At 53.4% G+C, this 27,893-nt stretch overlaps 3 protein-coding genes and 1 long non-coding RNA gene across 13 annotated transcripts; all 4 read left to right on the top strand.

The window, feature by feature from the left end:
* The first annotated feature begins 1,944 nt into the window (after positions 1 to 1,944).
* On the top strand, positions 1,945 to 9,867 carry PPP2CB (protein phosphatase 2 catalytic subunit beta). 2 transcript variants are annotated; one of them, XM_039710309.1, is made up of 7 exons: positions 1,945 to 2,181; positions 6,036 to 6,245; positions 6,445 to 6,618; positions 6,830 to 6,919; positions 7,522 to 7,683; positions 8,486 to 8,604; positions 9,112 to 9,867. In XM_039710309.1, the coding sequence occupies exons 1-7, from the start codon at positions 2,080 to 2,082 to the stop codon at positions 9,182 to 9,184; spliced, it is 930 nt and encodes a 309-aa protein (XP_039566243.1). In that variant the 5' UTR covers positions 1,945 to 2,079; the 3' UTR covers positions 9,185 to 9,867. The 2 variants fall into 2 exon arrangements, with proteins under 2 accessions (XP_039566243.1, XP_039566244.1); XM_039710310.1 differs by lacking the exons at positions 7,522 to 7,683; positions 8,486 to 8,604; positions 9,112 to 9,867 and adding an exon at positions 7,280 to 7,515.
* On the top strand, positions 9,303 to 14,283 carry GSR (glutathione-disulfide reductase). The gene is made up of 14 exons (XM_039710771.1): positions 9,303 to 9,393; positions 9,885 to 10,000; positions 10,728 to 10,754; positions 10,980 to 11,068; positions 11,518 to 11,587; positions 11,749 to 11,896; positions 12,013 to 12,067; positions 12,145 to 12,244; positions 12,683 to 12,769; positions 12,966 to 13,127; positions 13,293 to 13,404; positions 13,479 to 13,610; positions 13,751 to 13,884; positions 13,988 to 14,283. Exons 1-14 carry the CDS (start codon positions 9,303 to 9,305, stop codon positions 14,135 to 14,137), a joined length of 1,473 nt encoding a protein of 490 aa, XP_039566705.1. The 3' UTR covers positions 14,138 to 14,283.
* Positions 14,284 to 14,434: 151 nt separating this feature from the next.
* On the top strand, positions 14,435 to 23,616 carry NPFFR2 (neuropeptide FF receptor 2). 9 transcript variants are annotated; one of them, XM_039710302.1, is made up of 9 exons: positions 14,435 to 18,755; positions 18,848 to 18,912; positions 19,488 to 19,693; positions 20,401 to 20,486; positions 21,030 to 21,067; positions 21,171 to 21,261; positions 21,532 to 21,868; positions 22,083 to 22,182; positions 22,523 to 23,616. In XM_039710302.1, exons 7-9 carry the CDS (start codon positions 21,547 to 21,549, stop codon positions 23,280 to 23,282), a joined length of 1,182 nt encoding a protein of 393 aa, XP_039566236.1. In that variant the 5' UTR covers positions 14,435 to 18,755; positions 18,848 to 18,912; positions 19,488 to 19,693; positions 20,401 to 20,486; positions 21,030 to 21,067; positions 21,171 to 21,261; positions 21,532 to 21,546; the 3' UTR covers positions 23,283 to 23,616. The 9 variants fall into 9 exon arrangements, with proteins under 9 accessions (XP_039566236.1, XP_039566237.1, XP_039566235.1 ...); XM_039710303.1 differs by having other exon boundaries at positions 21,030 to 21,053; XM_039710301.1 differs by having other exon boundaries at positions 21,030 to 21,383.
* Positions 23,617 to 24,433: 817 nt separating this feature from the next.
* LOC120502753 lies at positions 24,434 to 27,887 on the top strand. The gene is made up of 3 exons (XR_005627588.1): positions 24,434 to 24,474; positions 25,129 to 25,172; positions 25,929 to 27,887. It is a non-coding gene; the product is annotated as an uncharacterized LOC120502753 (long non-coding RNA).
* Positions 27,888 to 27,893: the final 6 nt, after the last annotated feature.

Below are 27,893 nucleotides of genomic sequence, written 5' to 3' on the forward strand. Positions count from 1 at the left end.
GGAATAAAAGCTGCTCAGCATTTGTTTTAAGCCTGACCTCCTGAGGGTCAGGATGCCCTTTCTTGGGGCATTTTGGACAAGCCAGGGGTGATTTTTCTTGGTGTGCTGCTCTCCCGTATGCTCGAGGCTGGCAAGATTTATTGTCCACTGCCACGGGGCAGGATTTGTCTTATCCCACAGCTGTTCCCTGCTGCAGTGTCACAAACGTGGGCCACGTGGTTAGAAATGATCTTCTGGAAAGCAGAGCAGCAGATCAAACATCCAGAGGAGTGCGAAGTGCTCCTGGCAGCTGTCTTTGCTGGGAACTGGACTGGCGAGCAATTGTCATCTAGAACAGTAGCTACAAAGTTGTGGTTTTTGTAAACCGCTCTCCTTTACTTCGCCAGCTGTGTTTTTAGTTAGAAAATTCGCTTCAGGGATGTGATGTTGTAAATCCTTCAATTTTTCCCCCTCAGTTCAGGGTGAATTCCTCAAATCTGTCTGTTTTACCCAGCGGAGATTAAGGGAACTGTGACGACATGAGCAGCTCCTCGGCAAACCTCAGCCTTCCCACCTGACGTGAAAAACCACCCCACATGGACTTGACCTATCTTATCCTGCTAAAAATCCCAGGGAAGTTTCACCTCAGGGGTCTCCCAAAATCCCAGTCCTTGCTGCCTGTGCACAACAGCTTGTGGCAGTGGCACACCCCGAGGTGCTGCATCTCTGCCGTGATACTACTGCTCCATTTGGGACCAGGAGAGACAGCAGAACGAGCCCAAATAACAGAAATAAATAAACAGCACCCGCTAGGAATGCGTGCAGCTCTGTCACACTTCAAAGCTGAGGGCGAGATGAAGGCCAGACTGGAAGCAAATGTTATTGATTTTTACTCCTTATCGTGTGTCCTCTTTGGTACGTCATCGTACACGTGATGGGGAAAAAACCCCAAAATCCCCCAGTTTTGAGTGTTGCTCCGCAGTGTTCCACGGGAATAGGGCAAAGGGAATGAGCACCGTGAATGCACCGAGAGGCAGACAGGGACTGCCACACTCCTGTGCCCTGCTGAGAGGCTTGGGACACGCAAACCCTGCCAGGTTATCCTTTCTCCTCACAGGGGGCAGCTCATTCCTTTCTCCTTAGACAGAAAGTGGCAGTTTATTCCCTTTTCCCTTAGAAAAGATCAGTTTATTCCCTTTTTCCTTAGAAGAGATCAGTTTATTCCTTTTTCCTTAGACAGAAAAGATCAGTTTATTCCCTTTTTCCTTAGAAGAGATCAGTTTATTCCTTTTTCCTTAGACAGAAAAGATCAGTTTATTCCCTTTTCCCTTAGAAATTTGGGACCAGGAGAGACAGCAGAACGAGCCCAAATAACAGAAATAAATAAACAGCACCCGCTAGGAATGCGTGCAGCTCTGTCACACTTCAAAGCTGAGGGCGAGATGAAGGCCAGACTGGAAGCAAATGTTATTGATTTTTACTCCTTATCGTGTGTCATCTTTGGTACGTCATCGTACACGTGATGGGGAAAAAACCCCAAAATCCCCCAGTTTTGAGTGTTGCTCCGCAGTGTTCCACGGGAATAGGGCAAAGGGAATGAGCACCGTGAATGCACCGAGAGGCAGACAGGGATTGTCACACTCCTGTGCCCTGCTGCGAGGCTTGGGACACGCACACCCTGCCAGGTTATCCTTTCTCCTCACAGGGGGCAGCTCATTCCTTTCTCCTTAGACAGAAAGTGGCAGTTTATTCCCTTTTCCCTTAGAAAAGATCAGTTTATTCCTTTTTCCTTAGGCAGAAGTGGCAGTTTATTCCCTTTTTCCTTAGAAAAGATCAGTTTATTCCCTTTTCTCTTAGAAAAGATCAGTTTATTCCCTTTTCCCTTAGAAAAGATCAGTTTATTCCGTTTTTCCGGGCCCGCCCTCACGCAGCCCTGAGGGGAGCGGGGGCGGGGCCAAGCGGGAGGGGCGTGGCCCGGCGGGGGTGAGGGGCGTGGCCCCGAGGCCGCCCCGGCGCGCCGGAAGCGCCGCGCGTCCCCGGCCGCCGCCGGCACCCTCAGGCGGGCCCGGGCCTCGCGGGGCCCGCCCGGCCCCCCTCGCCATGGAGGAGAAGGGCTTCGCCAAGGAGCTGGACCAGTGGATCGAGCAGCTGAACGAGTGCCGGCAGCTGAGCGAGAGCCAGGTGCGCAGCCTGTGCGAGAAGGTGAGTGCGGGGCCCGGACGTTGGCGGCCGCGGGACGGTGCCGGGGGGTATCCGGCGGGCGGTTCTGCGGGGCGGGACGCCGGCGGGCTGCCTCTGGAGTGTGCCCCTGTGGGATCCCCGGCGTGCGGAACATGGAGGAGCCGCGCGCTGGAAATCCAACGCCGGCTGCGTGAGGGAGCCCGCTGGCCTCCGAGTGCGAGCTCGGGGAGCGGAACAGAAAGAGGAGTGGTCGCGTAAAGGACGCTGGTGTTCGGGACTGCGGTTTGGACGGGCCTTGGCACACGTGTGCTCGGGTTTGTGTGGTGGGCACTGGGAAAAGCCTTTTCTTCCCGTCAGGAGAAAGGCCCTCAGAGCTGTGCTCGGTGTTGTGTGAGCAGCCCAGCAGCTCTGGGTGAGCACTCCCTCAACACTGCAGTCTGTCACCAAGGGAAGATTTTCCTTGCCACATTCTGCAGCTCTCCCTAAGCCCCCCCCCACAGCTTCTGCTTTCTTCCCCTCCTTTTCCTTTTTTCTCAGTCCCACGCTGGGGCTGTCCGTTTGTTTTGTGACTCTTTCTCCAGAGCTGCCTCAGTTGTGGAGGAGCCGTGGCTGTTTGGGGAGCTGGAGTTGTGGCTGCTGTGTTTTGGGCAGCAGGTTGTGGCTGGGCACACGGGAAACAGGGGGAAGCTGGAGGCGGGGAGGGTGTTTGTCCTTCAGTGACAGGGAGGTGTGTCATCTGTCACAGCTCCTCGTTCTTCTAGGCTGCTGGAAGCTGGTGGAAACGGCTGGGGCATGAAGGAAACACTGTGATGAAGGGAACGCTGTGCCCGGCACTGACCTGGCTTGTTTAACTTTTGGGGAGTGGTTGTGTCACCCAGGAGAGGAGCTCACAAAACCCTCTGGGTGTGCAGCCCTGCCACAAACCCTGCTGGTTCAGTCGCTCTCCTTGAAATTGTGTTTGGAGAAATGCTCTTCTCCAGAGCACTCTGGTGTTTGGGGCTGATTTCACAGAGGCCCAGCACGGTGGCACCTTTACCTTTTTTGTGGGAGAACCGAGTCCTAAAACAAAAAATCAAAATGAAGTGGGGGGGAAAAAAAAATTCCATCAAAATCTCAGAGTTATGTATGTGGGTCAGGCTCGGTTTTGAGTGCTGGCACAGCGGGCAGTGGTGAGGGAAGGACTGGGCACCCTGGGGGTGTGTGCCCTCTCAAGAGGTGTCACGGCTTGGGAGGAAGGGCCTTCTGTCCCCACCTGCCCCGTGGCACCTCCTTGGGCAGCTGAGGGGTGCGGCTGCTCCCGTTCCCTTGGTGTTTAAAATGGAAATGAGCTCAATTCCTGCTGGTGGAAGCATTAATGGTGGTCGCTGCTGGAGCATGCAGCTGGGGGAGTTGGGAGTTAAGTCCCTGCCTAATCCAGGCCAAAGGGTTTTTCACCAAGATGACCAAATGGGCTATGGAAGAAGGCAGGCAGGGAAGAGGCTGAGTTAAACAAGCAGCTGTCCATGACCATCCCTCTCCTTGCAGCTTCCCTTGGCTCTCCTGGTTCTTTGGAGCTGTGAGAGGGGACACGGCCCCGTTGCAGGAAGTCCCCAGTGTTGTGTCGTGGCTGGCAATGTTCTGGCTCTGTTGGTGGTGCTCACCCTGGGCGTGCTGCTTCAGGAGCCTCTGGGAGCACCTGGGCACCTTGGCAGAGGCTCTGGGTGTCCCTGCTGCCTCATTCCTGAAGGGTGAGACAGCTCCATGCCTGCCGTCCCTCTTGGCTGGTTCTCCTTCCAGCCAGGCTCCCTGAGTTCAGCATCTTCAGCCCACTTGGTCTGTGGCCACTGGTGGCATGGGAGTTCAGGTGCATTTTGATCCCCAGCTCCATGCCTGGCTTCAGATTCCCAGAGAACGAGCCTTGTGGGTCAGACCAGGCTGAGGGAATGAATCTTCCAGAAGGAATGGAGTTTTTCCTCTGTCCAAGGCTCTTCAGAAGCACCCGAGGAGCTGAGGTGATGGGCAAGCTCACAGCCAGCACATGGGCTGCTCTTCAGAGGCTCTTGGAGCACAGACAGGCAGCCATTGGTTTGGTTTATTTAATACAGGGGAGGTTTATTTAATAAAAACACCTGAAAGCTGCTGCTTTTCATCCTGACCTGGATATGGTTTTCATCCAGCGCAAGTGGGACAGATGCACAGGAAGCTGATACCATTAGTCACTGTTGTCTGCAACAAAGGTAGCTAAATTTTGACTTCTCAGTCATAGTTATTTATTAGCCTCCTGTATTAAGTAAGTGCTGATGATGCCAGGCAGCCTGCTTGCATCAGAGGTTTTTATTTTTGCATTGTAATAGTGCTTTTTATTTTAAGTCATTTGATTTCAGTGCTCACACTGCAGGCAGATGCACTGGTTAGTCACTGCTTTTCTGGGGTGTTTTTATTGATGCTGAGCATTTTGAGAGTCTTGTTCTGCATTGGAAAATGATCACGTGAGGGCACACTGGGGCTCCCGAGCCCGATGTAAACCAGCTCTGCAGAGTTCAAGTGACAGCCTGGATGTGTCCACGTGCACCCATGAGCGTCCACAGGCTGAGCTAAAACGGGCTGCAGGGCAGCAAGGAGCTGCTCCTGTCACCTGCCAGCTCCTCCCTCCTCGTCAGGGGAAACTTCTGGATCCTCCTGGCACGGACATTTCAGTTCCTGGGGCAGCTTTAAAGGGAGCCTGTTTGCCCTGTTCCTGTGGAGAAGGAGCCCTGCAGAGCTCCAGCTTGGAACAAACCCCTGCCTGTTGCTTTGTGCAGCAGCCAGAGCACGGGGAGCAGCTGTTTTGTGGGTTTATATTTGTCTCTCCCAGAGGGTGGGAGCTCTCCGAAGGCGCTGTAAATGCTTTTAAAGACGTGCGAGCAGAATTTGAGTGCTACTACTGCACTCACAGCGTGTTCAGCAGTTCCCAGGTGTGCCACAAGTGCAAGGCAGAGCCCATCTCGTTGGGTCCAGGGGCAGGATGTGCCTTCAGGGATCCCTCAGGTGAGGCTCTGTGCAGAGAGCATGCTGGATGCTGTCCAGACTGTCCAAACTGCTATTCCTTCCAAATACACGTCTTTCCTAAAAGAGGCAAGGCAGCAGACATTGGAATGGGAATGCAGGCGTCCTCAGAGGGTATCCTTGGGAAGCAGCTCCCTTCTGGCAGCACAGGGTGAGCCTTAGCTCCTCCTGAGCTAAGGGATATGGCAGGGAATACCCAGATCATCACCTGCTGGTGGCTGCTCAGTGTTGGTGATCTTCCAGCCCTTTTGTTTGGATCAGATGGAGCCATGCTGTGGGTGTTCCCTGTGCCTCAGATGTGCCAGGAGCGCGATCAGCATCAGTCAGTGAGCTGCAGGCAGCACAACAAACCTGGTATTTGATAAGGATAATAAGGTGGTGCAGATAGGCTACACTGCATGTTGTAATTAGCAGAGGAGCTGCTGGGTGTGGAAGAAGAGATGACTAAATCCAGGGATGCCATCCCTCCATCTGTGGTGGTTTTGTTGCCAGCTGGGTGCAGCCAGGGAAGCCGGTTGTGGCTCCATATGTTCCAATTGCCTCTGTCTTTGCTTTCCAGTTGCATGTGACTCGCTCGTAGAAGTTGTGCTTGGAAGAGGATTGGAATTCTGGGGGGTGAAGTGTGCCCTGAGCAAGGGCATCTGGCCTGGCTGTAGTAAACCTGCTCATCCCCAGGCACTGGGATTTGGGAAACACCCCTTGTCCGTGCTCACCCACCAAACTGTTTTCCCAGTGGTCAGCTTGGGCAGCGGGGGTGAAACGGGGTTTCCAGTGGGAATGCAGCCGAGTAACATCACCTGCCTCTGGAGGAGCTTCCTGTCTTTGTGTCCTAAATGTGCTTTCCTTGCCAGGCTAAAGAGATCCTAACCAAGGAATCCAATGTGCAAGAGGTACGCTGCCCCGTCACTGTCTGCGGCGATGTCCACGGGCAGTTCCACGACCTTATGGAGCTCTTCAGGATCGGTGGCAAGTCTCCAGACACAAACTACCTGTTCATGGGAGACTACGTGGACAGAGGCTATTACTCTGTGGAGACAGTGACTCTGCTGGTGGCGTTGAAGGTACGGCTTGGGAGACTGGGGATAAAACCTGGGAGCTGGGAGCCATTTTCTCCTCCCGGTGACGCTGCTGTTGGCTGGGGCATAGTCGGGGTAAATGGATCCGTGTCAGCGGCCAGTGCTGGGAGCAGAGTGCTTGGCAGTGCTGGTGGCACTCCAGCACTCCCTGTTTCCGTGCTGAGGACGCGTTGTGTGCCCCCAGGTGCGGTACCCGGAGCGCATCACCATCCTGAGGGGCAACCACGAGAGCCGGCAGATCACACAGGTCTACGGCTTCTACGACGAGTGCCTGCGCAAGTACGGCAACGCCAACGTCTGGAAGTACTTCACAGACCTGTTCGATTACCTGCCTCTCACAGCTCTGGTAGACGGCCAGGTGAGTCTGGGATGAGGAAAGGCCTCCCTTCCGTGGATTTCTGCAGGCTGTGTTGCCTGACATCCGGAGGAACAGTCCCAGACAAGCTGCTGTGACTTGTGATCCCGGGTGAGGTGGCTGGGGTTGTGCATGAGCGTTAACAGAGTTAGACCCAGCTGGTTTGGAGATCATTCCTGCCGCTTAATGGATTGCTCTTTTCTTTCTGGAACAGATATTCTGCCTCCATGGTGGCCTCTCTCCATCCATAGATACACTGGATCATATCAGGGCTCTGGACCGCCTGCAGGAAGTTCCACACGAGGTAGGAAAATAAATGCATCAGAAACTTAAATATCTGCTGGTGGAAAATGCCAATGTTTTCTCACATTGCAGTCCATTTAAACACGAGGTTACACATGGATTATGGCCTTTCCAGGAGCTAGAGCAGATGAACATTTGGACAAAGCACACATAAGTCAGTGTGCTTTGATTACAGCAGCCTACGTGAGGAGGGCTGTGGGGGTTTCACAGCTGTTTTCCCCAGAATTGTGGGATTTTTGGGCTTTCAGTCTGACTCAAAGAGCAGGGTTTGGCAGGGGAGGGTGTTTACTATCTTCAGATGTGGTTGTGAACTTAAAACCACCATGTAAAGCCACACTGTATCACCATCCTTCCTCCCCAGCCAGCCCAGCCTCCCTCCTATGGTGCAGCTTCCTGGGGCCTGAAACCTGGGCTGAAATCTGCACTTGGAGCTCCCTGGGCAGCTGCACGTGGTGTTGGGAGTGGCTGGGTTGCAGATGTGTGCTCAGTAAACTCCTCGCGTGCCTGGCAGCGGGCAGGACGTGCTGGCAGTCTTGCTGCTGTAAATAAAACGTGTCGAAGCACCTTGGCAGTGATGTAACAGAGCTCCTGATGTTTGCCAAGGGTCCGATGTGTGATCTGTTGTGGTCGGATCCGGACGACCGCGGCGGCTGGGGCATTTCTCCACGTGGTGCTGGCTACACCTTCGGGCAGGACATTTCCGAAACCTTCAACCACGCCAACGGGCTCACGCTGGTCTCCCGCGCCCACCAGCTGGTCATGGAGGTAGGGCAAGCACCCTGCTGGCCAGGGCTAGCGAAGCAGGGGTCTCCTCTGGGACACCTGCCACTCACAGGTTTGTTGGCACCCAAATCTTACACGGGTCAGTACCAAAGAGAGGCTGTAGTCACGTGAAAGGAACGAGATCGAGTGAGGTGCTTTGACCTGCAGCCTAAATGAGGGGATGTTCTGGCCTTTCCAAGCACATTTCCTCCTCTGAGTAAATTGCCAAAGGGGCCGTGTCACGCCCCGTTTGTGGCAGGAGTAATCTTCTTAGGTGCTGGCTTGTTCTTGCTCTGGCTGCTGCTGCCTGTCCCATGGTGCTCTGCAGTCAGATGTGATGGGGATTATGCCATTTTTGGCTGACGGGCTATTCTTGGATGTCTTGCTGGAAAAATGCCAGGTGGGTCAATGGAGCAGATGCCTTTTTGAAATCTAGTGCAGGTAGCTCCCTTGAGCAGAACCGTGTGTCAGAAGTCACTGGCATTCAGCAGGCAAATTGTCACTTGTGGTGGAGGAAAGCTGAAGGCATCCCTAAAAATCCCAAGGCTTTTTAGTGGTACAGTGCATAATTTACAAGTGGGGAGTGGATGATCTCCTGTAGGCTGCTCGAAGCTGGTTTTGCCAGGTACCTGCTGCTGCTTCTGGTGGTAAAGCACGCACTTTGAAACGAAACTAAGTCAGTTGGAAATACTTGAGGAAATCTGCAGTTTCACAAGTGCCTCAGAGTTTCAGGCCCGAAGAGGAACTTTGGAGGGGCTGAGGTTTAACAGAGACCTTTTTTTTTTCCTCTCTGTGTCCCTGGCAGGGTTATAACTGGTGCCACGACCGGAATGTGGTTACCATCTTCAGTGCCCCCAATTACTGCTACCGCTGTGGGAACCAGGCTGCTATCATGGAACTAGATGACACTTTAAAATATTCCTTGTGAGTATGCTGCCTTGGGCTGGGCTCTCTTTCTAGCCACTCTGGGAGGAGTGGCTGATCATTCCCAAAGGGGTTCTTCCATGAAAAGCCAGCTCAGGCCACTCTGGAGTTAATGTGTGTTCTTAAAATAAGCAGTGAAGTTAAGCTCCTAAAAGCTCATCTTCCTGGCTGTCTGGAGAGTTGGAGCTTTTGCACTTTGATCTCTTTATTGCCTGAGCTTGATGGAGAGAGTAAAAACACATGGATTTATCTATTTGTTTTCACCTTTGGTAGCACTGAGCTTTGTAAGATAGGGGGAGGGCCTGAATTGTGCTTTCAGCTGCTCCCATGAGAAAGCGGTGAGGGGCTGCTGGGTCACTCTGATGAGTTTTAACTCCCGTGAGTTCTTCTTTTGGGGCTTGGAATGTTTGTTGTGCGCTAGCAGCAGGAGAAGCAGCCTGGTGTTTATCGTGGCAATGGAAGATGACTTGTGGAGGAGGGTAAGGGATCCGTTTTTCTTTCCTGCAGCCTCCAGTTTGACCCAGCACCTCGTCGTGGAGAGCCTCATGTTACCCGTCGTACCCCAGACTACTTCCTATAAACCTCTCCCAGCCTTTGTAGAAGGAAGTACACCTGGCATTTTAAAAGAGCAACAATATTTACACGTTTCTGTAAGAAATCAGGGTTCGTCTCAACTCAAATCCCCATCATGGACCAAAATGTGCCATACAGAGGACGAAGAGCATTTAGCACAACTTGAGACTGAATTCCTTACGACACTCTCTCTGTCCCATGCCCATCAGCCCGAAAGTCAGTTTGCCTGCTGTATTTGTAGTCATTGTTTTCCTTCTGGACTGTTCAGAGAGGAAAAGGTAACACTTTAACAACACTCATCTCCTCTGACGCTTCTTTGTACATTTTTAGTTCTAGTGTTTAACTGGCATGAATTAGAGTTTGTTTTCCAGGGAAGTGCACACTAACTTCATCCCCCATCACTCTTTATTTTATTGGAAAGACCGCTCAACTTAACTGGAGAAAGGAAGTGATTCCTGCTTGGGAGTACGTTGTCATAACCCAGATAAAAGCGTTCCCTTTTTAGCTCTATTCCTGTTCCGTGCTGATCCTGCACCCCCCCCCCTTTTTTTTTGAATTGTTTTGGGGTATTTTGTTTATTTTGTTTTCTCTTTTGTTATCCCCCCCTTGCCCTCTGTATATTCGTCCTGGAAGTGCTTGCAATCCTCCTCGCTGTACCTGAACCAATAAACTCGCCGTTGTCAGCCCCAACACGTGGTGTCGTGCAGGGCCGGGCGGGCCCGGGGCGGGCCGGGGGCGGGCCGGGGCGGGGCGGGCCCGCCGGGCGGCCGAGCTCGGAGCGCGGGTGGCGCTGGTGGAGCCGCAGCGCCTCGGCGGCACCTGCGTGAGTCTCCCGCGGGGGGGCCCGCGGCCGGGGCGGGAGGGACGCGGGGCCCCTCGCTGGCCCCGGTCACTCGGGGAGGGTGGCGGTGCGGGAGGTGCGAGAGGAGGAATCGCGCTCCCGGTGGCCGAGCGTTGTGCGAGGACCTGCCTTGGCGGGCTGAAGCAGGACGGATCCCAATGCCCCGTCTGCGCCGGTTTCTTCCTGGCCGTTTCCAAGCCGTTTTCAGGCAGGTGACGGGGCGCCGATGGATCCTGGATATGTGTAGCACAACTGCAAGGCGGTAAAGCAGAACTCAAGAGCGTGGTGAGCTGGTAATGAGCCAAAAAAACAAATTGGTTCCGCAGACAAGCCAGGGCCAGGCTCTAATTTTATGCCCTAAATGCATTCTACAGGGAAAATTACCATATTCCCAGAAGTGCAGGCAAGGGATGGCAAACACCTTTGTGCTACTAAATAATTTTTAGAGTATCAGTGGAAAAAACCCCTGTGTTTGAAGGCTCCACCTCCCATATTCTCTTTCAAGGAAGTGAAGGAAAACGGGCAAACCGCAAGACCTTGAGCCTCCCGGGGTGGTTACACCCCTCTTTTTCCAGGAGCCCCTAATCCTGCCTTTGTTTTCCTGAGCAGAGGGCTGGGATGCAATGCCAGCCCGATGAGGGATGCTCTCTGGAGCACTGCCTTGGGAGAACTGGGCCTTGACACTGAGACTTGTTCTTATTCCCTGCAGGTCAATGTTGGATGTGTGCCAAAGAAGGTGAGGCTGTTCTGCCACCGCCTCGGGTGGCGTGGGCTGGCTCTGGTGTGGCTGCCTGCCAAGTTTTAGCGAGGTGCTGGCACGGGGTGTGGGGAGGAGGCAGGGCCTCGCAGCGGGTTGGTGCCGTGGGCGCTCCAGGCAGAGGTGAGCAGTCAGGAAGGCTGGCAGGGGTTTTCCCAGAATGACAGCAGTGTTGCTGAGCCAGCCTGGGGTTTGCCTGGGCAGGTGATGTGGAACACGGCGGTCCACGCGGAGTTTGTCCACGATCACGCTGACTATGGCTTTGAAACTGCGGGGGTCAAGTTCAACTGGAGGTAAGAACGGGAACCAGTTGGGAACCGGCATCTTCCAGTGAGTGTCCCACAGGCAACAGCTCTCTGTCCACTTCCCAGGGATCCCTGCCTGCTTCCAGGCTCCCGTGGGTTGTGCAGAGCTGCTTACAGGGCCAGCTGTGTTCTGGAGACCAGGGAGTGGGAGCCTGGCTGTGGGAAGAGGCTCTGGAAAAGTCAAACACAGGGAAGGCGGACACAGAAATCTTGCTTTGGTGGGCAAAGAGTCCCAGGGAGCTGTTTTATTTTGTGGCATGGCTGCCACGTGCCAGAGGGGTTGAGTTCACAGAATCTTGGAATCATTAAGGTTGGAAAAGACCCCTCTGAGATCATCGAGTCCAGCCTCTGCCCGACCACCACCCTGCGAACTGGAGCATGGCACTGAGTGCGAGGTTTTTTCCTGGGCAGTGATGGCACTCCCTGCTCTGTTCCAGGACCATCAAGGAGAAGCGTGACGCGTACGTGCGGCGCCTCAATGACATCTACGAGAACAATGTGAAGAAGGTGAGCGTGGGATGTGCTGATCCTTTAATCCCAGTGGCAGAAGGGATGGATTTTTGGGCACTGTTCCAGCCCTAATGGGTGTCCTCCGGCCGTGGAAGCCCTGGCTCCTCCATTAGCTGTCTCCTGATCCCGCTGTTAACCCCAGAACTGTTACCCCTCAGGCTCACATTGACATCATCCGGGGCTATGGCAAGTTCACCGCTGATCCCGAGCCAACCATCGCAGTAAATGGGAAGAAGTACACGGCTCCTCACATCCTGATAGCCACGGGAGGGCGCCCGGCCGTGCCTGCCGACAGCGAAATTCCTGGTGAGCCTGGTGAAATCCCCCGGGCTCCCAGGCTGGCAGAGGTCTGCCCGAGCAAAGCAGGCTTTGGGAGGGGAAGGGGGACAGCTGAAGGGTGCGAAAGCATCTCTGCTTTGCAGGTGCCAGTCTGGGGATGACCAGTGACGGCTTCTTTGACCTGGAGGAGCTGCCCAGGTGAAGTGGGATCCATCCCCCGCAGCCCCCGGCGCCAGCCCCGGGTGGCTGCACACGGCATTGCCGCTTCTCCGCAGGCGCAGCGTCGTTGTGGGGGCCGGCTACATCGCGGTGGAGATGGTGGGGATCCTCTCCACGCTGGGCTCCAAGTCCTCCCTGCTCATCCGCCACGACAAGGTAGTGCCAGCCCCTGTCCCCAGCTGCGCTTCCCGCCCCGCTGCCACACCCCAGCCCCGGTGGTCAGAGTGATTTCTGGCTGTCAGCGCCCACTGAAGGAGGGTCTGAGTTGGCACGGGAGCAGTGATGCAGGGGATGGTGGCATGGGAGCCATGGGGAGGAAGGGGGGACACGTTTTAGCAGCACCCACCCACGTGCCTGGCGTTTGTGCAGCCATGCGTGTCACCGCATCCGTCCCCTCGAGCTTTATTTCAAGTCACGACTTGAAAAGGGGAAGAAAGGAAAAGAAAATAGTGGAGAAACAGAGAAGTTTGTTAACCAGAAGCACCCCAAACCTCTTGGGTTCCAGGAGCAGGGAAATGCCGGGTGGAGGGGCTGCCAGGTGGTGCCTTTGCCTGCAGACCCTCCTGTGACAGGGCTGGGGGGATCCTTGCCCAGGTGCTGCGGACCTTTGACTCCCTGATCAGCTCCAACTGCACCCAGGAGCTGGAGAACACGGGGGTGGATGTCTGGAAGCACACACAGGTGGGAAAGCACAGAGCAGCCCCGTGGCTTGTCCCGTCCCTCCCGCAGAGGCAGGGCTGGGGGAAAGCTGCTGTTTTGGGTGCTGCTTGCTGAGCCGTTGTTTTGGCAACATCCCTGCTTCTGCAGCATGGCTGCCGTCGCCTGCTGCAAGGCAAAAGCCATCTGCACCTTCTCCTGCTGCTCCTGTTCCCCTTAGGTCAAAAAGGTCACCAAGTCTCCACGGGGGCTGCTGGAGGTGACAGTGGCCTCGGTGGCACCCGGCCACAAGCCGAGGGAGGAGGTGATCCGGGACGTGGACTGCCTGCTGTGGGCCGTGGGGCGGGAGCCCAGCTCCGACGGGCTGGGCCTGGACCGAGTGGTGAGATGGCAGCGCGTGCCCTCCGTGCTGCTGGGGGGACGCCCCGGGTCTCTGGGTGTCCCGCGGGTGTTTGGGGTTCCCTTGGCTCTCCAGAGCCTGTCACAGGTGCCCCGTGAGCCCTCCCATCCCTGCTGGAGCACATGTGGCTGCTGTGTCCCACGGCAGGGCGTGCGGGTGGACCCCAAGGGCCACGTGCTTGTGGATGAGTACCAGAACACCACCAGGAGAGGGATCTATGCCGTGGGGGATGTCTGTGGCAGAGCCCTCCTCACGCCAGGTACCGCAGCCGTGCCCCCTGCGCTGCAGGGCCCCGCGGTGCCCCGTGGCTCAGGCGCCCTGTCCCTCCCGCAGTGGCCATCGCGGCTGGCAGGAAGCTGGCCCACAGGCTCTTCGAGGGCAAGCAGGACTCCCGGCTGGACTACGAGAACATCCCCACGGTCGTCTTCAGCCACCCGCCCATCGGCACCGTGGGGCTCACTGAAGGTGGGGACAGAGGGGGCAAAGGGGCTGGGGACGCTGGCTCGGAGCTGCTGCAAGTGAGCCTTGACAAAAGGGCTTTGGCTGCTCTTTTTGAATGGCCCGTGGGCATCCCTCTGACCCCTGTTCCGTGGCTTCTGCTGCAGAGGAGGCCGTGGCCACGCATGGGAAGGACAACGTGAAGATCTACAACACGTCCTTCACGCCCTTGTACCACGCTGTCACCCAGAGGAAGGTGAAGTGTGTCATGAAGCTGGTGTGCGCTGGCAGGGAGGAGAAGGTGAGTGGGGGACACGGCCGGCTGTCCTCGTGTGCCCACTCTTGGGCTGGGATCCAGACCCTGGATTCTGGCTCCCACCTGGCCTCTCCCTTCTTCCCCAAAGGTGGTGGGATTGCACATGCAAGGGCTGGGCTGTGACGAGATGCTGCAGGGCTTTGCCGTGGCCATCAAAATGGGCGCCACCAAGGCCGACCTGGACAACACCGTTGCCATTCACCCCACTTCTGCCGAGGAGCTGGTGACACTGCGCTGAGCCTGCGGGCACCCACGCCCCGGGGGTGGCATGAAACTGTTTCCCGTGTTTTCCAAAGTGCCTTTCTGCTGGGCGGGTGCCTGCAGGGTGTGTCTGTAAGGTGGCTGTGGCTTGCTGTGCAGTGGGAAGTAAACACTTTGATGCTGGCCAGTCTCTGCCTTTTGCTCTCTGGTGCCTGTCTGCCAGCCGTGCAGGGTGCTGGCACGGGCCGTGGGTGTGGTTTGGGAGAAGGCTGGCAGTGGCCAGGCTCCTCCTCTGCAACCCCTGCACTGGGGCTGGGCGGGGAGCAGCAGAGAGGGGCAGGACAGTGGAGTCCTTGGGGTGTTCGTGGGCGCTGGGGTACTCTGGATGGGCTCCATCCTCCTCTTTGTCTCATGTCCCAACACCACTGGCTCTCCAGCCTGTCCTGACATCACAGGGGGAGTCCAGGCTGTGGGGTTCAGGGAACAAATTCCCTGTTTCCAGCCTCATTTCCAGCAGCTGGAAGCTCAGACTCAGCTGGGAAAGAAGAGGTTGTGTGGGGTTTTGGGGATCAGATCGGGGTGTCCCACAGTGAGCCTGGGCCAGGCACCTTGATGTCCTGGAAATAGGGACCGAGGCCTGTGTTTGGGGGGCACCAGGCTCGTTTGACCAGTTTTAGGACCCTGTAATAAATAAATCAGGCATTTTCTTTGGCTCAGAAATGAGGCAAGTCCCGCGTTGTTGGCACTTGGAGTTGGCACCGGGCAGTCTCAGGGCTGTGGAACAGACTCCAGCCCTGTCTGGGGAGTGCTCATACAGGCACTTCAGGGCTTTGGTCAGAGAGCCCAAATCCTGCATTTTGGGGCTCAGGGTGGACCCCAGGCTGTGAGACACGGCGGGACCCGGGAGCGGAGCAGTGGGGCGGGCCTGGGACATTTGTGCCTCTGCAGTCACTCCCCTTCCTTTCCCCTCCATGCCCCTCTATCACCCAAATGCTCTTTGCAAGGAAAAATATAAATTACACCACGGACAAAAGCGTTGACAGCAGAACTGGACACAGCTGGGCAGTGTGAGCAGTCTGTGGAAGTCAAACCAGTGACCATCCAGGGGGATTTTAAATCGAATACTGCAGATTTCATTCACAGGAACTCCAGCTTTTTTTGGCATCTCTTGCTTATATGCTTCCCTGTTGGAAAAGATCAATTAGTCTTTTTAATTAGCCAGCACAGGGTAAAACAACCAGCATTTCCTGAGCACCTCCATCACTTCCATATCCATCTGCACCCAGGGGCCGATGGACAGCAGCTCATCCTGACCAGGCTCCGAGGTGGCACTGGATGACCCTTGAGGTCCAAACCAGACCAGACCGTTCTGGGGCTCCACGGACGGTTCCATGAGCTCTCCTCGCGTTTATTTCGCATCGTGTCCTTCCTCCTGCTCCCAGTAGATGGTGCCGCCGGCCTTTAAAAGGGATGGAAGTGTCCTGGGACACGGATCGGCTCTGCCGCTCGTGGAGCCGCTTTTAAAACTAAAAGAACAATACTCTGCAAGAAATGAAGATTCCGCGCTGACGTTCCACGGGGTATGGGGGAAGCAGAAAGCGATTCCCTGCAAATCTCAATTCCCTGCGTTGTGGTTGTGTTGTTGCTTCCGCGAGTAACACCTCTCCACCTGAAGCTCTCTGGGTTCCTAAGGGAACTCGCCAGCTTTTGGGCTTCCAGGCAGAGGGATTGTGAATGTGGGCCTCTTAGCTGGATGCAAGGCCTTCAGGATGCTCTCTTGGCCAGAGGTTTCTCTGTCTGTGCCTTTTTAGGCAACCTCCTGGATTCTGGAATTCCATCTGCTGCGTCACACAGGGCAAAACTGCCCTCACTGCAATGCCTGTGTGTGGCTGGAGCTTCTCAGCCTCCATTTGCAGCACGTGAGGATTCCATACAGAGTTGTTATAGATCCACGCTGAGTTGTGCTGGAAAAGAATTTGTTGGTTTAGATTCATGAAATGTTGGATTCATGTTGGTTTAGATCCATGAAATCATTAATTGGAAGCCTGTTCTCCTAGAATCTCTCCTTGGGATGCTGTTTTTCTTTCCAGAAAAACCTGATGCAGAGGCAGGTAAGGCAGAACCTGACATTTCAGCTACAGGAGCCACCTGGTTTCACCAGGGCCACACAGGCTAATTTTTCCCCTCCAGTTCCTGATGTAAAAGCTGGAATCGCTGGAGAGCCTGGACCTAAATTCTGGAGCCGAGCAGGTAGGAGCAGAGTCCAGGAGGTGCCACTGTGCTGGGAGCACTTGGATCTCCGAGGGAATCTGGACTGTCATGGATGGGGGTGTCAGGGGTGGCACCTGCATGGGTAACTGTGAGTTCTGTGTGTGAGAGAGCTGGGGTGCTGCTTCCACTGCCTGCAGGTGTCCTGGCTGGCAGGGGGGGCACGGCACTGGGGATAACAGGGACCTGGTGGCTGGGAAAGTCTAAAATGCAGTGAGATCAGTTTGGGGTGTTTTACTGGGAAAAGGGGTGTAAAAAAGTGTAACTCTGAGCATTTCCTGAGGCTGGCAGGTAAGATGGCACCTTATCCCAAAAGAATGGACCTGTGCTGCTGGTTTTTTTCCAAAAGAAAATCCTAGCAAGGAAAACTTGCAGTCCTTGCTGTGGGTTGCAGCTGTCATTTACTGAGCAGAATTGGCTTCAGCTGGAGTCAGACCAGGAGGTTTCCGAGGTAACCTCCCAGCATGTCAAATTCCTGACATCAATCAGAGGTACCTATCCGTGCTATCCAGGTAAGGCTTAGGATTTGGTGTTTATTAAAATCGAGTTACTGAGGCAGCAGCAAATGGAAATTCAAGAGCACCAAAAGGATTCAAATCCTCAGAGCAGGTCACAGGGAAAAAAAATAAAATTATTGAGTACCTAAAGTCCCTGTGTGGGTGTGGATGGTGATGTAAAAGGGACGAGTCAAAAGGTAGGAAGGTACAGGGAGAGTTCAGCCCTTCTACAGCCATCATCCTTCCGGAGAGGTGACACTGCATTTAAACCTCTGCTGTCACCTTCACAGCCACTTCTCCTGCGCAGTTATTTAGGACCAAAGGCATTGCCTCTGGGCAAATCCGGCATGGGGCTGTGGTGGAGTGCCCAGGATCCACCCCCCCCGTGCTGCACAGGGAGCTCACCTCTTCTGCCCTTGGGCCAGGCAGGCTGCTCTGCCCACTTTCCAGTGGGGCACAATCCAATATTCTGCATCCCAGGAGCTTGGGTGGGGGGATAAAATGCTCTTTGTTGTGACAGGCTCGTGATGTCTGCTCTCATGCCTGCGTCTCACGGGGGGCAATGGCACTTCTGTGCTGAAAGAGATGGAAATCAAACAGTTCTGTGTGCAAAGAACCCTTGTGATGTGCTCTGTGCGCTGGGATTGTTTTTTTTTTTTTTCCTGGTCTTTCACCTGGCAGTGATGACAGGATCCCCTGTGCCCCCCTTTTTTGGGGGGGACATAAACTGCCTGCTGGCACAGCCTGTGCCTGGTGAATTAGCCCTGCGTGACGGGCTCCTAAAACACTTCTTTTGTTTGCCAGTTCCATCCTCCACTGACACTACCTCATGATTGTCCCACTTTTCAGGGGTTTTTTTCCCACCTCTTTCTACCTGCTCCCCAGTCACTCTCCTCAGTTTCAGTGCCTCAGTTTCAGGGCTGTCAGGGGGTGACTCACGAGCAGAGGCTGAACTGAAAGGTGCAGTTTAGGAGGCTCGTGTCCCATTTGTGGGGGATTTAGTGGATCATTGATTTAGCTCTTCCTATAGGCTAAAGCCCAGCATTCACTGCTGAGCTGCTGAAGCATCTCTCCAGGGAAAAAGCTGTGGCCAGTCCAGATATTTCGTGGGGTCCCTGCCCAGTTTCCAGTGATGGATGGGAAACTGCTACTTGGAGACTGGATCTCAGGAGAACTTGAGTGATTTCCTGCTGAAAGCTTTTGAAACAGGGACTTGCTTCCAAGGTAAGGCAGCTAAAATCTTATTGCTTGCCAGGCTTCTCAATAAAGTGGTGGCATAAGTGTGGAAATCTGACTTTAACCTGATTCCAGGGAGCAGTTGGCTGAGATTTTAGTTAAGATTTAAAACAGCCTCTGACACATCAAATAAAAAAAAAAATATATTTAGAAGCTTAAAGGTTGGCTGAGCACAAAGTAAAAAAAAAAGGATTATAATGACAAGGAATAGGTAACAGCCTTGGCTCTAATGAAGCAGGGTGGAAATGATATATAAACATACATATATATTAAAAAAAAATACAGAGCCATAACAAATTTGCTGTGAATGCCTCACCTGCCATTTGCATCTCCCGATTTACATTTACGATTTGGCTTTGGGGTGAAATGTTTTCTATTCCCAGCTCCAGAGGATGACTAATCTGCAGCTAAGTCGGGTGTTTATCACAGCCATCCTGCTGATAGCCTTGTCCTCCATCATTTGCAGCTTGAGCTCTTTTTAAAAGAAATACCTACAAACGATTTTCTTTGGCCCCAGCTCAGACTGTGCAGATGAATGGCTCTGAGGAGAGGATAAGCAGGTTAAGCTCATTGAGAGGAGATGGACATGCAGCTCCGAGATTGGCACAGCTCCCTGGGATTGCCCATTTCAAAATGAGAAATTTGCTTCTCAAGGTGCACTTGTTTTTCTTTATGAAAGTAAATGTCAGTAAGGAAAACTGATTTGAATGCAACTGTCTATTTTTGGGGTGTGTTTTCTTCCACAGCTCCTTCCTCCCAGCTGAAAATCTACTGGGATATTCAGGCTGATTTGGAGATGAACCACTCTGAGGTATGTCATATCATGGAAGTATTGATGGATGAAGAAGTTAAGTACTTGAAGAGCAAGTTCTATTACCTTAATTCACAAATATCCCCAGAGTCCCCAGCTCAAGCTCTGCATAAGCCAGACCAAACACCTCCCTGTGGAACTGGGAATGGGGGGTTTGGGGTGGCTGCAGCTCCCCCTTGCTCTGAAGGAGAAGCCCAGCTGAGCCCAGATTGCCATGGGGGTCCCTGTGGAACAGCATTTCAGTTTTTTAGTCAGTGGTTCCCTTCCTGGTACCCCGAGGCAGAAGGAGATCCATAAATTTCTCTCTCCCTTATTTCCCAGGCAGTCACAGACCAATGTCCTGTTCTTTTTGCCTTCCTTCAGGGGCTGTGTTTTGCCCTGGGACTTTCTCACTTTTCAGCAGACCAGGATAATTTTCCAAGGTCCCTGGGAAGACGCTGTTGTTGTGCTATTACTGAGCTCAGGACAAGGGAAGAACGAATTTTTTAGCACTTAACCACGTTGAATGTTCTTCATGTACAGCTACATGCCCTGCTGTTCTTCCCACCTCTGAAGTTTCCTTATTTTTGTTTCAGCCTCAGAGGATCCTGTGAGGGTATTTCACACATAAAAATGAAGATACCAAGATGACAAACCCAGTGGGTTGGGCACAGGGGTGCAGCAGTGGTGGCTGCTCCGGGGGATTTCTTTGCACGTGCCCAACATAAAAATAATGGCATCACTTCACAATGGCTTGGAACTGCTGCTCTAACGATGGCAAACTGAATTTCTCTGCCCAGAGGTACAAGATGGTCCTGGTCAGGCTGTGAGGTGTTACACTGCCTATTTGTCTATGGAGGCTGTGTCTGGGATCCCAGAGCCTCCTGTGTTTGGGAACCCAGTGTGGGTTGGGGCAGGTTTTCACTCAGGGAGCCTCCCACTTTATTCCTTTGCAGATTTTCTCTGGTGTATTAAATGAAGGAGGGAGGCCTTGCTCTTATCAAGCTACCAGGTGGAAGCAAATTACTGTTATTTATCATCTTACAACAATTATGTGTTGCATATTTTTTTTCCTTTTCTTATACGATTTATGTTTCTGTTCTCTGTGCCTCTCTCAATTATTTATCACTGCTTGTTTGGGCAGGCAAGGCCCCTGTGAAAACACCAGGCACTGGCTTAATTTCTCCTTGCAGCCAATCCTCCTCCCCCTCAGCTTCAGGATAACAGAAATCCGTGGAGCTTTTCCATTTCCTGTCATCTGCAGCGTTGGTACAGCCACTTCCCTATGCCTGCCACAGCCAAAATTTCATTAGTGCAACTGGGATGAGACTCAGCTCCAGCTTTGCCTCAAGGCTGTTTACAAGTTCTTGTTTACCAGCTATGGACAAAAACTATTCCAGAGATCATTACTGAAGAGATTAGAAGCTGCTGCCTCACAACACAGTGTCAGAAACAGAGAGAAAGCACAAAACATGTATCCAAAATAACCATTATTCCTCCTGCTTTCAGTGTGACAAGGGACAGCCCTGTCGTGGCATGAGCAAGAACTTCTGCCTCAGATCATCAGAGACTCCTGAAAAGCCAAACTCCAGCAGGTAAGGAAGGAAAGGCTCCTCTGAGGACAGCTGGGCATGGGGACTGGGAAGGTGGTGGGAGCCAAAAGCCACCTTCCCCTGGCCACAGTGTCCCCCTAAAGCAAGTCCTCTGGGAACCAAAAGGTTATGGAAGAAAATTAGTGGGTAATAATGATAACAATAATAATAGTAATGTGGGGAAGAGCAGCAAAGGGAGCAGCAGGAATGCTGGTTTTTGATGGGGCGAGACAGCATCTCCTGGGATTTCTAAAGCCCAGCTCCAGGTCTGGGATCAAAGGAACAGTGTGAACTGGTGTTATCAAATATCTGTGCTTGCATTCTGTTAGAGTTCCCCATCTCGAGCCCAGGCTGGGGTGCAAGAGCACCAGTGCACTTGCAGAGGCTTTGCTGAGCTTTCATACAAGCTCATCAGGATTCAGATAACTTGTGCCTAAATTTAAATTCCATTTCTCTTAAGCAATTTGAAGCATCCTAAAAGCACCTGCGCTCATACTTTAATTTCATGCCTGCTGCCACCAATTAATTTTGTCCCTGCTTCTTTAGGCATCCTCATCTGGGAGACAAAATGTGTGTGGAAAAAGGTTTGGAATGCTGCCTGCAAGTCAAGTTAACTGCCTGGAAATGAACCCAGCTCTCTTGTAGCTCAGCATGTTTCAGACACAGTGTGGTCCTTCTTGATTGCAGGCTTGCTGCTAGGTAGCTTGTGAGCAGAGAATTAAATCATCCAACTGCACAGAAAACCATCTCATGTTCATGAAATTTGGGCTGCATTTGGGTACGTGCAGAAGGCAGAAGGCCTGTGCCAGTTGAGAATGCTTTAATCCCTGTTTTTCAGTGCTGGGGTTAGTGGCTTTTCAGTGATTGTTGCTCAGCCACCTCCCTGCTGCCAGAGTGCACGTGAGTTTTATGCTTATTTCAGCACACAGTGCACCCGAAGCAGATAACAATGCTAATATAATAATGACAATAATAATAATAATATCATCACATTCCTTCAGCTCAATTGCAAGCAGACTAAAATGGCCCCTTTACAAATATCTTTTAGGGCACAAGGAGGAGGATGGACTCAAACTCTTCGTGGGGCTGGCCTCACTTGGATTTGCTGGATTACAACGGGACGTACGAGTACCTTTACTTGGAAGGAAATGTCTCCTACGTGGGCTTCTACCTCCACCAGCCTTGGGTGGCTGCTGTCTTCATCACCTCCTACCTCCTCATCTTCCTCCTCTGCCTGGTGGGCAACGGCGGGGTTTGTTTCATCATCCTGTGGAGCAGGCACATGCGCACGGTCACCAACCTGTTCATCCTGAACCTGGCCGTCAGTGACCTGCTGGTGGGGCTCTTCTGCATGCCCACCACCCTCCTGGACAACATCATTGCAGGTGGGCTGGCTGCCCGTGGGCTGGGGGGAGACAGGAGCACGTGTCCAGGGCGTTGGGGGTCAGTGGAAGGTGTCCCTGGCCACGGCTGGAGCCCCATGACCTTCCCTTCCATCCACACCACCCTATGAGTCTGTAGCTCTACTCAGGAAATGGAGGATGGGAGCGAATGATTTTAAGCAGAGTCCTGCAATTGCAACTGCCTGTTTCCTTCCAGGATGGCCCTTTGGGAGCCTGGTGTGCAAGATGAGCGGCATGGTGCAAGGCATCTCTGTTTCTGCCTCTGTCTTCACCCTGGTTGCTATTGCCGTGGACAGGTAAGATGCTGCAGGGTCTGCAACCACCAGTGTCATCTCCCCTGGCCCCCTGAGCGCATTCATTAACCCTCCCAACGCCACAGTAAGTCAGATGCATTTTGCTCCTGAGCAAAATAAAATGTGGGCAGGTCTAAAGAGCAATTTGCTCCTCCAGCGGTGTCTCTTAAAGACGGTGGAACTGGGCTGCAATTCCCTGGAATTACAGGTTTGTTCCTCAGCCATGAGGCTGGATAGCAGAGGTGTTAGGCAGGATGAAGACCAGGCAGTTCCAAATGTGTGTGCATTCTGGCCCGGGTAAGGAGGCGCTCCTCACACAGCTTCTCCGGTGCCCGTGCCGCAGGTTCCGGTGCATCGTTCATCCCTTCAAGCAGAAGCTGAGCGTCCCCGCCGCCGTGGCCACCATCGCGGCCATCTGGCTGCTGGCCGTGGCCATCATGTGTCCCTCGGCCGTGCTGCTGCGGGTGCGGGAGGAGAAGCGCTTCCGCGTGCTCCTGGGCGCGGGCAGCGCCACCCGCCCGCTCTGCTGGTGCCGGGAGGAGTGGCCGGAGCCGGCCATGAGGAGGATCTACACCGCGGTCCTCTTTGCCAACGTCTACCTGGCTCCGCTGTCGCTCATCGCGCTCATGTACGCCAGGATCGGCCTCTCCCTCTCCCGCGCCGCCGGGCCCGGGAAGCGCGGCCGGGAGCGGCGGCGCGGCGCGTGGAAGAGGAAGCGAAAGGCCACCCAGATGCTCGTCCTTGTCACTCTGCTCTTCGCCCTGTCCTGGCTTCCCCTGTGGACCCTGATGCTGCTGTCGGACTACGCCAGCCTCTCGGACGTCCAGCTGCAGCTGATCCACACCTACCTCTACCCCTTGGCTCACTGGCTGGCCTTCTCCAACAGCAGCACCAACCCCCTCATCTACGGCCTCTGCAAGCGGAGCTTCCGCCGCGGCTTCCGGGCCGCGCTCGGGCTGCGGCTCCGCTCCAGGCCGGCCTGCTCCCGGCCATGCCCGCGCAATGCCGTCCCGCCCGCCGCCCAGACAGCCCAGAGAGGGAAACGGGTGAACAGCCAGCGGGATCTGCTCGCGCAGGAGCTCGGAGGCGGTGGGACGGAGTGAAAGGCGCTGTGGATCTCTCGGAGCAGCTGGAACAGGGCTGCTTGAATCCTGTTCATGGTCGCGTTCCAGCCTGGGAGGAATCCCTCACCCTGTAACTCTCATGGGCTGAAACACTGCAACCCATCCCTGGAAGAAAATCCCTGTATTTTCTTGTGGTCGTGCTTCTTGCCGGACACTGTGATCGCCAGATCCTGCTCAAATGACAAAATTTAACCTTTTCCGTCACGTTCCATTTGTTCCCCTTTGTCGCTGATATTTCTGTCACATCCATTATTATTGCAGCTAGAGAAACAAATGGAAATGGAAATCTGAGAAATAAAGGATAAAAGAAATGGGTTTGGTGGTGTGTTTTTTGGGGAGGTCGATTTGATGTTGCAGGGGGATAGGAGTCACCCAAAAAGACTGAAATTTCACTATGAGCAGGAGAGAAAACACTTAGAGCCCAGTGGATCAAACCTCAGCAGGGACAAGAGTGACACTGGAGGAAAGGTGAGGAATGGGATTTGTGCACAGGATCACAAAGCACCATGGCTTATTCTGTAAGGCCCTTCAGGAGCCAAATCCCAGGTAGAGCCATTCCCCAGGGCAGTGCTCCTTCAGGTAAATGGGGTTGACTTCCACATGATGACATTCCCTGCTGTTCACTGTCTCAAAATTATCATTCTTTTCCCTAGACATTACCTAAATTTTATCCTCAAAGCTTTACCTACATGTGCGCTACTTAGTTTACCTCAAAACGTTAATTTTCCGCACTACAGCCTGCCTCAAATTTGCTCCGAAAATTTTCCCTGTCTGTCCGTTGCTTAACCCATTTTCTCCCCAGAACATCCATTTGAACAACTCAGACTTTAGGCCCACGAGGAACATTTCTGCCACGTGCCAACACTTTCACTCACTCCATATCCGATTTAGGAAACCGAGTCAGTGCGTGGCTGTGCCATAAGAGAGAGGAAAAGGGGGTTTTGCTGGGATTTGGGACAGGCGCCGGCGCTCCCCTCACACGGTGCCCGCGGCAGGCGGGAAAGGGAGCGGGCGCGGCGGCAGCGAGGCTCGCCTCCCGCTGCCCAATCAGCGCTGCGATCGCCTCACGGCGCCAGCCAATCCCGAGCCGACCAAAGGTATATAAGAGCCGGTGCCTGAGGCGGCCTTTTGGATTTCCTGGTTTGGCGCTGCCGTGTCCTGCTTCGGTGAGGTAAAAATCCGCTTTAATGTATCTATTTGTGATGTATGGGAATGGGAGCGATGTTTCAGTGCGGGATGTGCTGCGGCGCGGGTACTCGGTGACCCCAAGCGAAGCCATAGCAAGGATGAGAATCTCTTGATCTCTCTATGAGTTTGCCTTGGCATCCCAGAGCCTCTACTCGTGCACATTATGAGGGGAATATTTTCTGAATCGGTTGTTTACTGGTCTTTTTCGTGTAGAATTAATGCATATTGCTAATTTCGTGTCGTTTAAGGTTTAGGTGGCATTTCCTGTGGGACTGGTGCTGGGAGAGGCAATTGCCCTGCAAAGCTCTTCTCTAAAACATAAGTATACGACATAGTGGAGTTTCTATGCTAAGAACAGGACTTAGGCTCCCAATAGAGAACTGGGATGTGTTGGGCAGGGACTGGGAAGCACGCAGGTTTTTTCTGTGCTAATTTCTCCAAGCACTGATTTCTGTCTGTTTGCAGCAGTAACTTCATCAATCAGAGCTGCACCACAAATGATATCCAAGCTTTTCTTTAGGACTGAGAGCACAACAGGGAGCAGAACCGGGTTCAAGGGCACTGAAACAATGCCAGGAAAACATAACTCTCTCAGAAAATAGCGTAAAATAACGCATTATAAATGTCTTTATTTCAGCCAAGGGCCTGCCACGGAGCTGTACCTGCTGAGACAACACACAGGTGAGGCGCTGGCACTCCTGGATTCACATGAATTGCTGCCAGGTGTTTTCCATCAGGCTCAGCTGCAGTGGAGCTGTAGGGAAAAGCTTGGAAAGTGCTGGAAGCGCACATGGCAGTGTCAAGCACGCGTGGGGAAGCTCTAGGGGTGGGCAGCTTCCCCCACAGCCCCCCCTGCCGTGTCTTTTCCTCTCTGGCAAGAGGAAAACCGCTTGGCTCTGCCTGCAGGGCTGCCTGGGGCTGTGAATTGCAGTGCCCAGACGTCCTGGGGCTCTGCTGCAGGATGAGTGGCAGCCTCAGGAGAGCCCTGCCTTAGTCTCCTCTCCGATTTTTGTCAGCACTTAAAATTTAGGAAATCACTCTGGCCCACGAGTTCTGAGGATGGCAGATCAGGTCTGTTCACAAAACGAATTATTTATTAAGCGGACAGGAGATAACAGACGAATTAAAATTGGTCAAACAAGCCATTTTATTGTGTTGTTACCTGGAATTAGATGCCCCAGGCCCCTGCCAAGCACAGGGGCTGCTGCTTGGTGTTTGTTCTGCAAGTGTTTGTCCTGTGCTGTCCGTTCAGGGCTTGTTCCTCACTGCTCCATCCAATAAAAAACCTGGAGAAAGGCACTTGTATATTGGATACAGCTGCCACCTCTCCCTTTTTAAATGAAAAGCTCTATAATAAGCACTGAGAACAAATATGTGAAAGCCAGGAGCTTTTGACTCGCACAGCAGACTTAATTTTCCTTTTCTTCTCTCTTTCAGGACAGGAAAAAAATCATTTAATTGGACCCAGCTCTGCCAGGACCTTTGGTTTTGATCCGTTGGGGAAGTTTCTTTGGAGTTAGCAACTGCAGGGTGTATCAAGGGAGAGCACTTCCTTTGGCTCTTTCTCTGGTTTGTCACTTCCTTTCTGGTTTAAATTAATTTTGTGTGCTCCTGTTAGGGAAACAGCATGTTTTTACCTTCAGGTATGGGGTGGTTTTATTTGTTTAGGTTACTTTTTCCCCCCCCACTGAATCAGGCCTTGCACAAATAGTCTGTGTTGTTGTACACGCTTTGCTTACGGGTCAGAGAAGGAAGTGAAATTGCATTTTATTGTCTTATATTTCCCCACACATAAAGGGGGATGTTGTCCTGCCACTCCCCAAACCACTCCAGCCAGAGCTGGCAGGGTTGCAATGGAATTCAAGGTAAACCCAGGGAGTCAGTAGGGAACAGACAGGGGAAATTTTGGGGGGGTAAAACTTGAAATAACCTTTAGGGCAGAGAATGAACGATTCTGAGGTAAAAATGAAGTAATCAATAGTGGACAGATAGGGAGAATACTGTGAGTGAATCTTTAGTTAATCTGTAAGGGGAAGAATGAACATTTTGAGGTAAACAGATGGAATCAGCAGTGGACAGACAGGAAATTTTAGGGGTAAAATTGAGGTGATGTGTAGAGGAGAGAAAACAGCATTTGGAGGTAAATATGAGGTTAAAAGTTCTGGACAGGTAGGGAAATCTGTAGGGAAAATTTCAGGGGAAATCCCGAGGTAATCTGCAGTGGATAGAATGAATAATTGGGATAGGATAGAGGTAATTAACAGATTAACAATTTGAGGGTAAAACATGAGGTAATTTGTAATGGGCTGAATGAACATTTTGAGGTGAAAAGGAGGTTGTCAGTGGTAAACGCGTCAGGATAATTTTGTGATGAAACTTGGGCTGCTCTGTGAAGTACAATTAATATTTTGGGGGGGAAATGTCAGGCCACCAGTCCTTTTGGCAAGCTGAAATCTGGAGAGGGAATTGGAGGCTGTGTCACACGGATATCGGAGCTGCTCAACTGCTGTAGAGAAATTGTTGATCTTATCCTTTTAAAAAGGGTTTTTATCACAGGTCTCTCATTTCTCAATGGTCACCGAAGTTCCATGTGCAATTCTGCTCCCCTGTAAGAAGTCTCCAGGATGGAGCCCTTTAATGCTGTGAGGGGATCGGGGCCCCAAAGATCCAACTCTGGCACTATCCTGGGGGTCCCTGGGGGGAAGTGAGGGTGGCACTGGCCATCAGCAGAGGGCTCAGGCGTGACAATAAAACAAACCTTGGCCACCCCGAGGCTTTTGGCATTTTTTGTTTCCTCTTTTTTTAGCCATTTCCATCCCAGGCAGGACCTTCCCCGACTGGAAATAAAGATTAAATATTTCAACGGGGTTTTTAAAAGCGGCAGTTTTGCCACTGGAGACCGAGACGCGCGGGGACATTGAGGGAGGGGATGGGATCTCAGCTGGCAGCTGAGCTGCTCCTTACCGGGGGCAGGGAACAGCTGCTGTGGAAACTCCCGGGCCCGGCGGGGTCCCGGGCCCGATCCGGAACCGATGCCGATCTCGGTACCGATCCCAATCCGGAACCGATCCCGGTACAGACACGGATCCTAGCCCGATACGGCCCCGAGCCTCCCGACGGGGGAGAGGAAACACAGCCCGGGAACCCCCGGCAGACCCCGGCAGGGGGCGAGCGCCCCATCCCGGCTCCGGCTGGGAGCTCCAGCAGCCGCTTGCGGCCCGCCTCGTCCCGCCAGCGGAGCGGGAGGGCATCGAGGCCAGGCTGGGCCGTGCCCGGTGCCAGCCCGGTCCCAACCCCGATCCGGCCGGGACCCGCAGCCCGCGGGGGAGAGGCGGCAGCGCCCCGCGAGCGGGCACGGGCAGCGCTCGGTCCCACAGCCCCGGCCCCGCTCCCGCCGCAGCG

The sequence above is a fragment of the Passer montanus genome, unplaced genomic scaffold (assembly GCF_014805655.1).
Source record: "Passer montanus isolate IOZ18808 unplaced genomic scaffold, ASM1480565v1 scaffold23, whole genome shotgun sequence".
Taxonomy (NCBI): domain Eukaryota; kingdom Metazoa; phylum Chordata; class Aves; order Passeriformes; family Passeridae; genus Passer; species Passer montanus.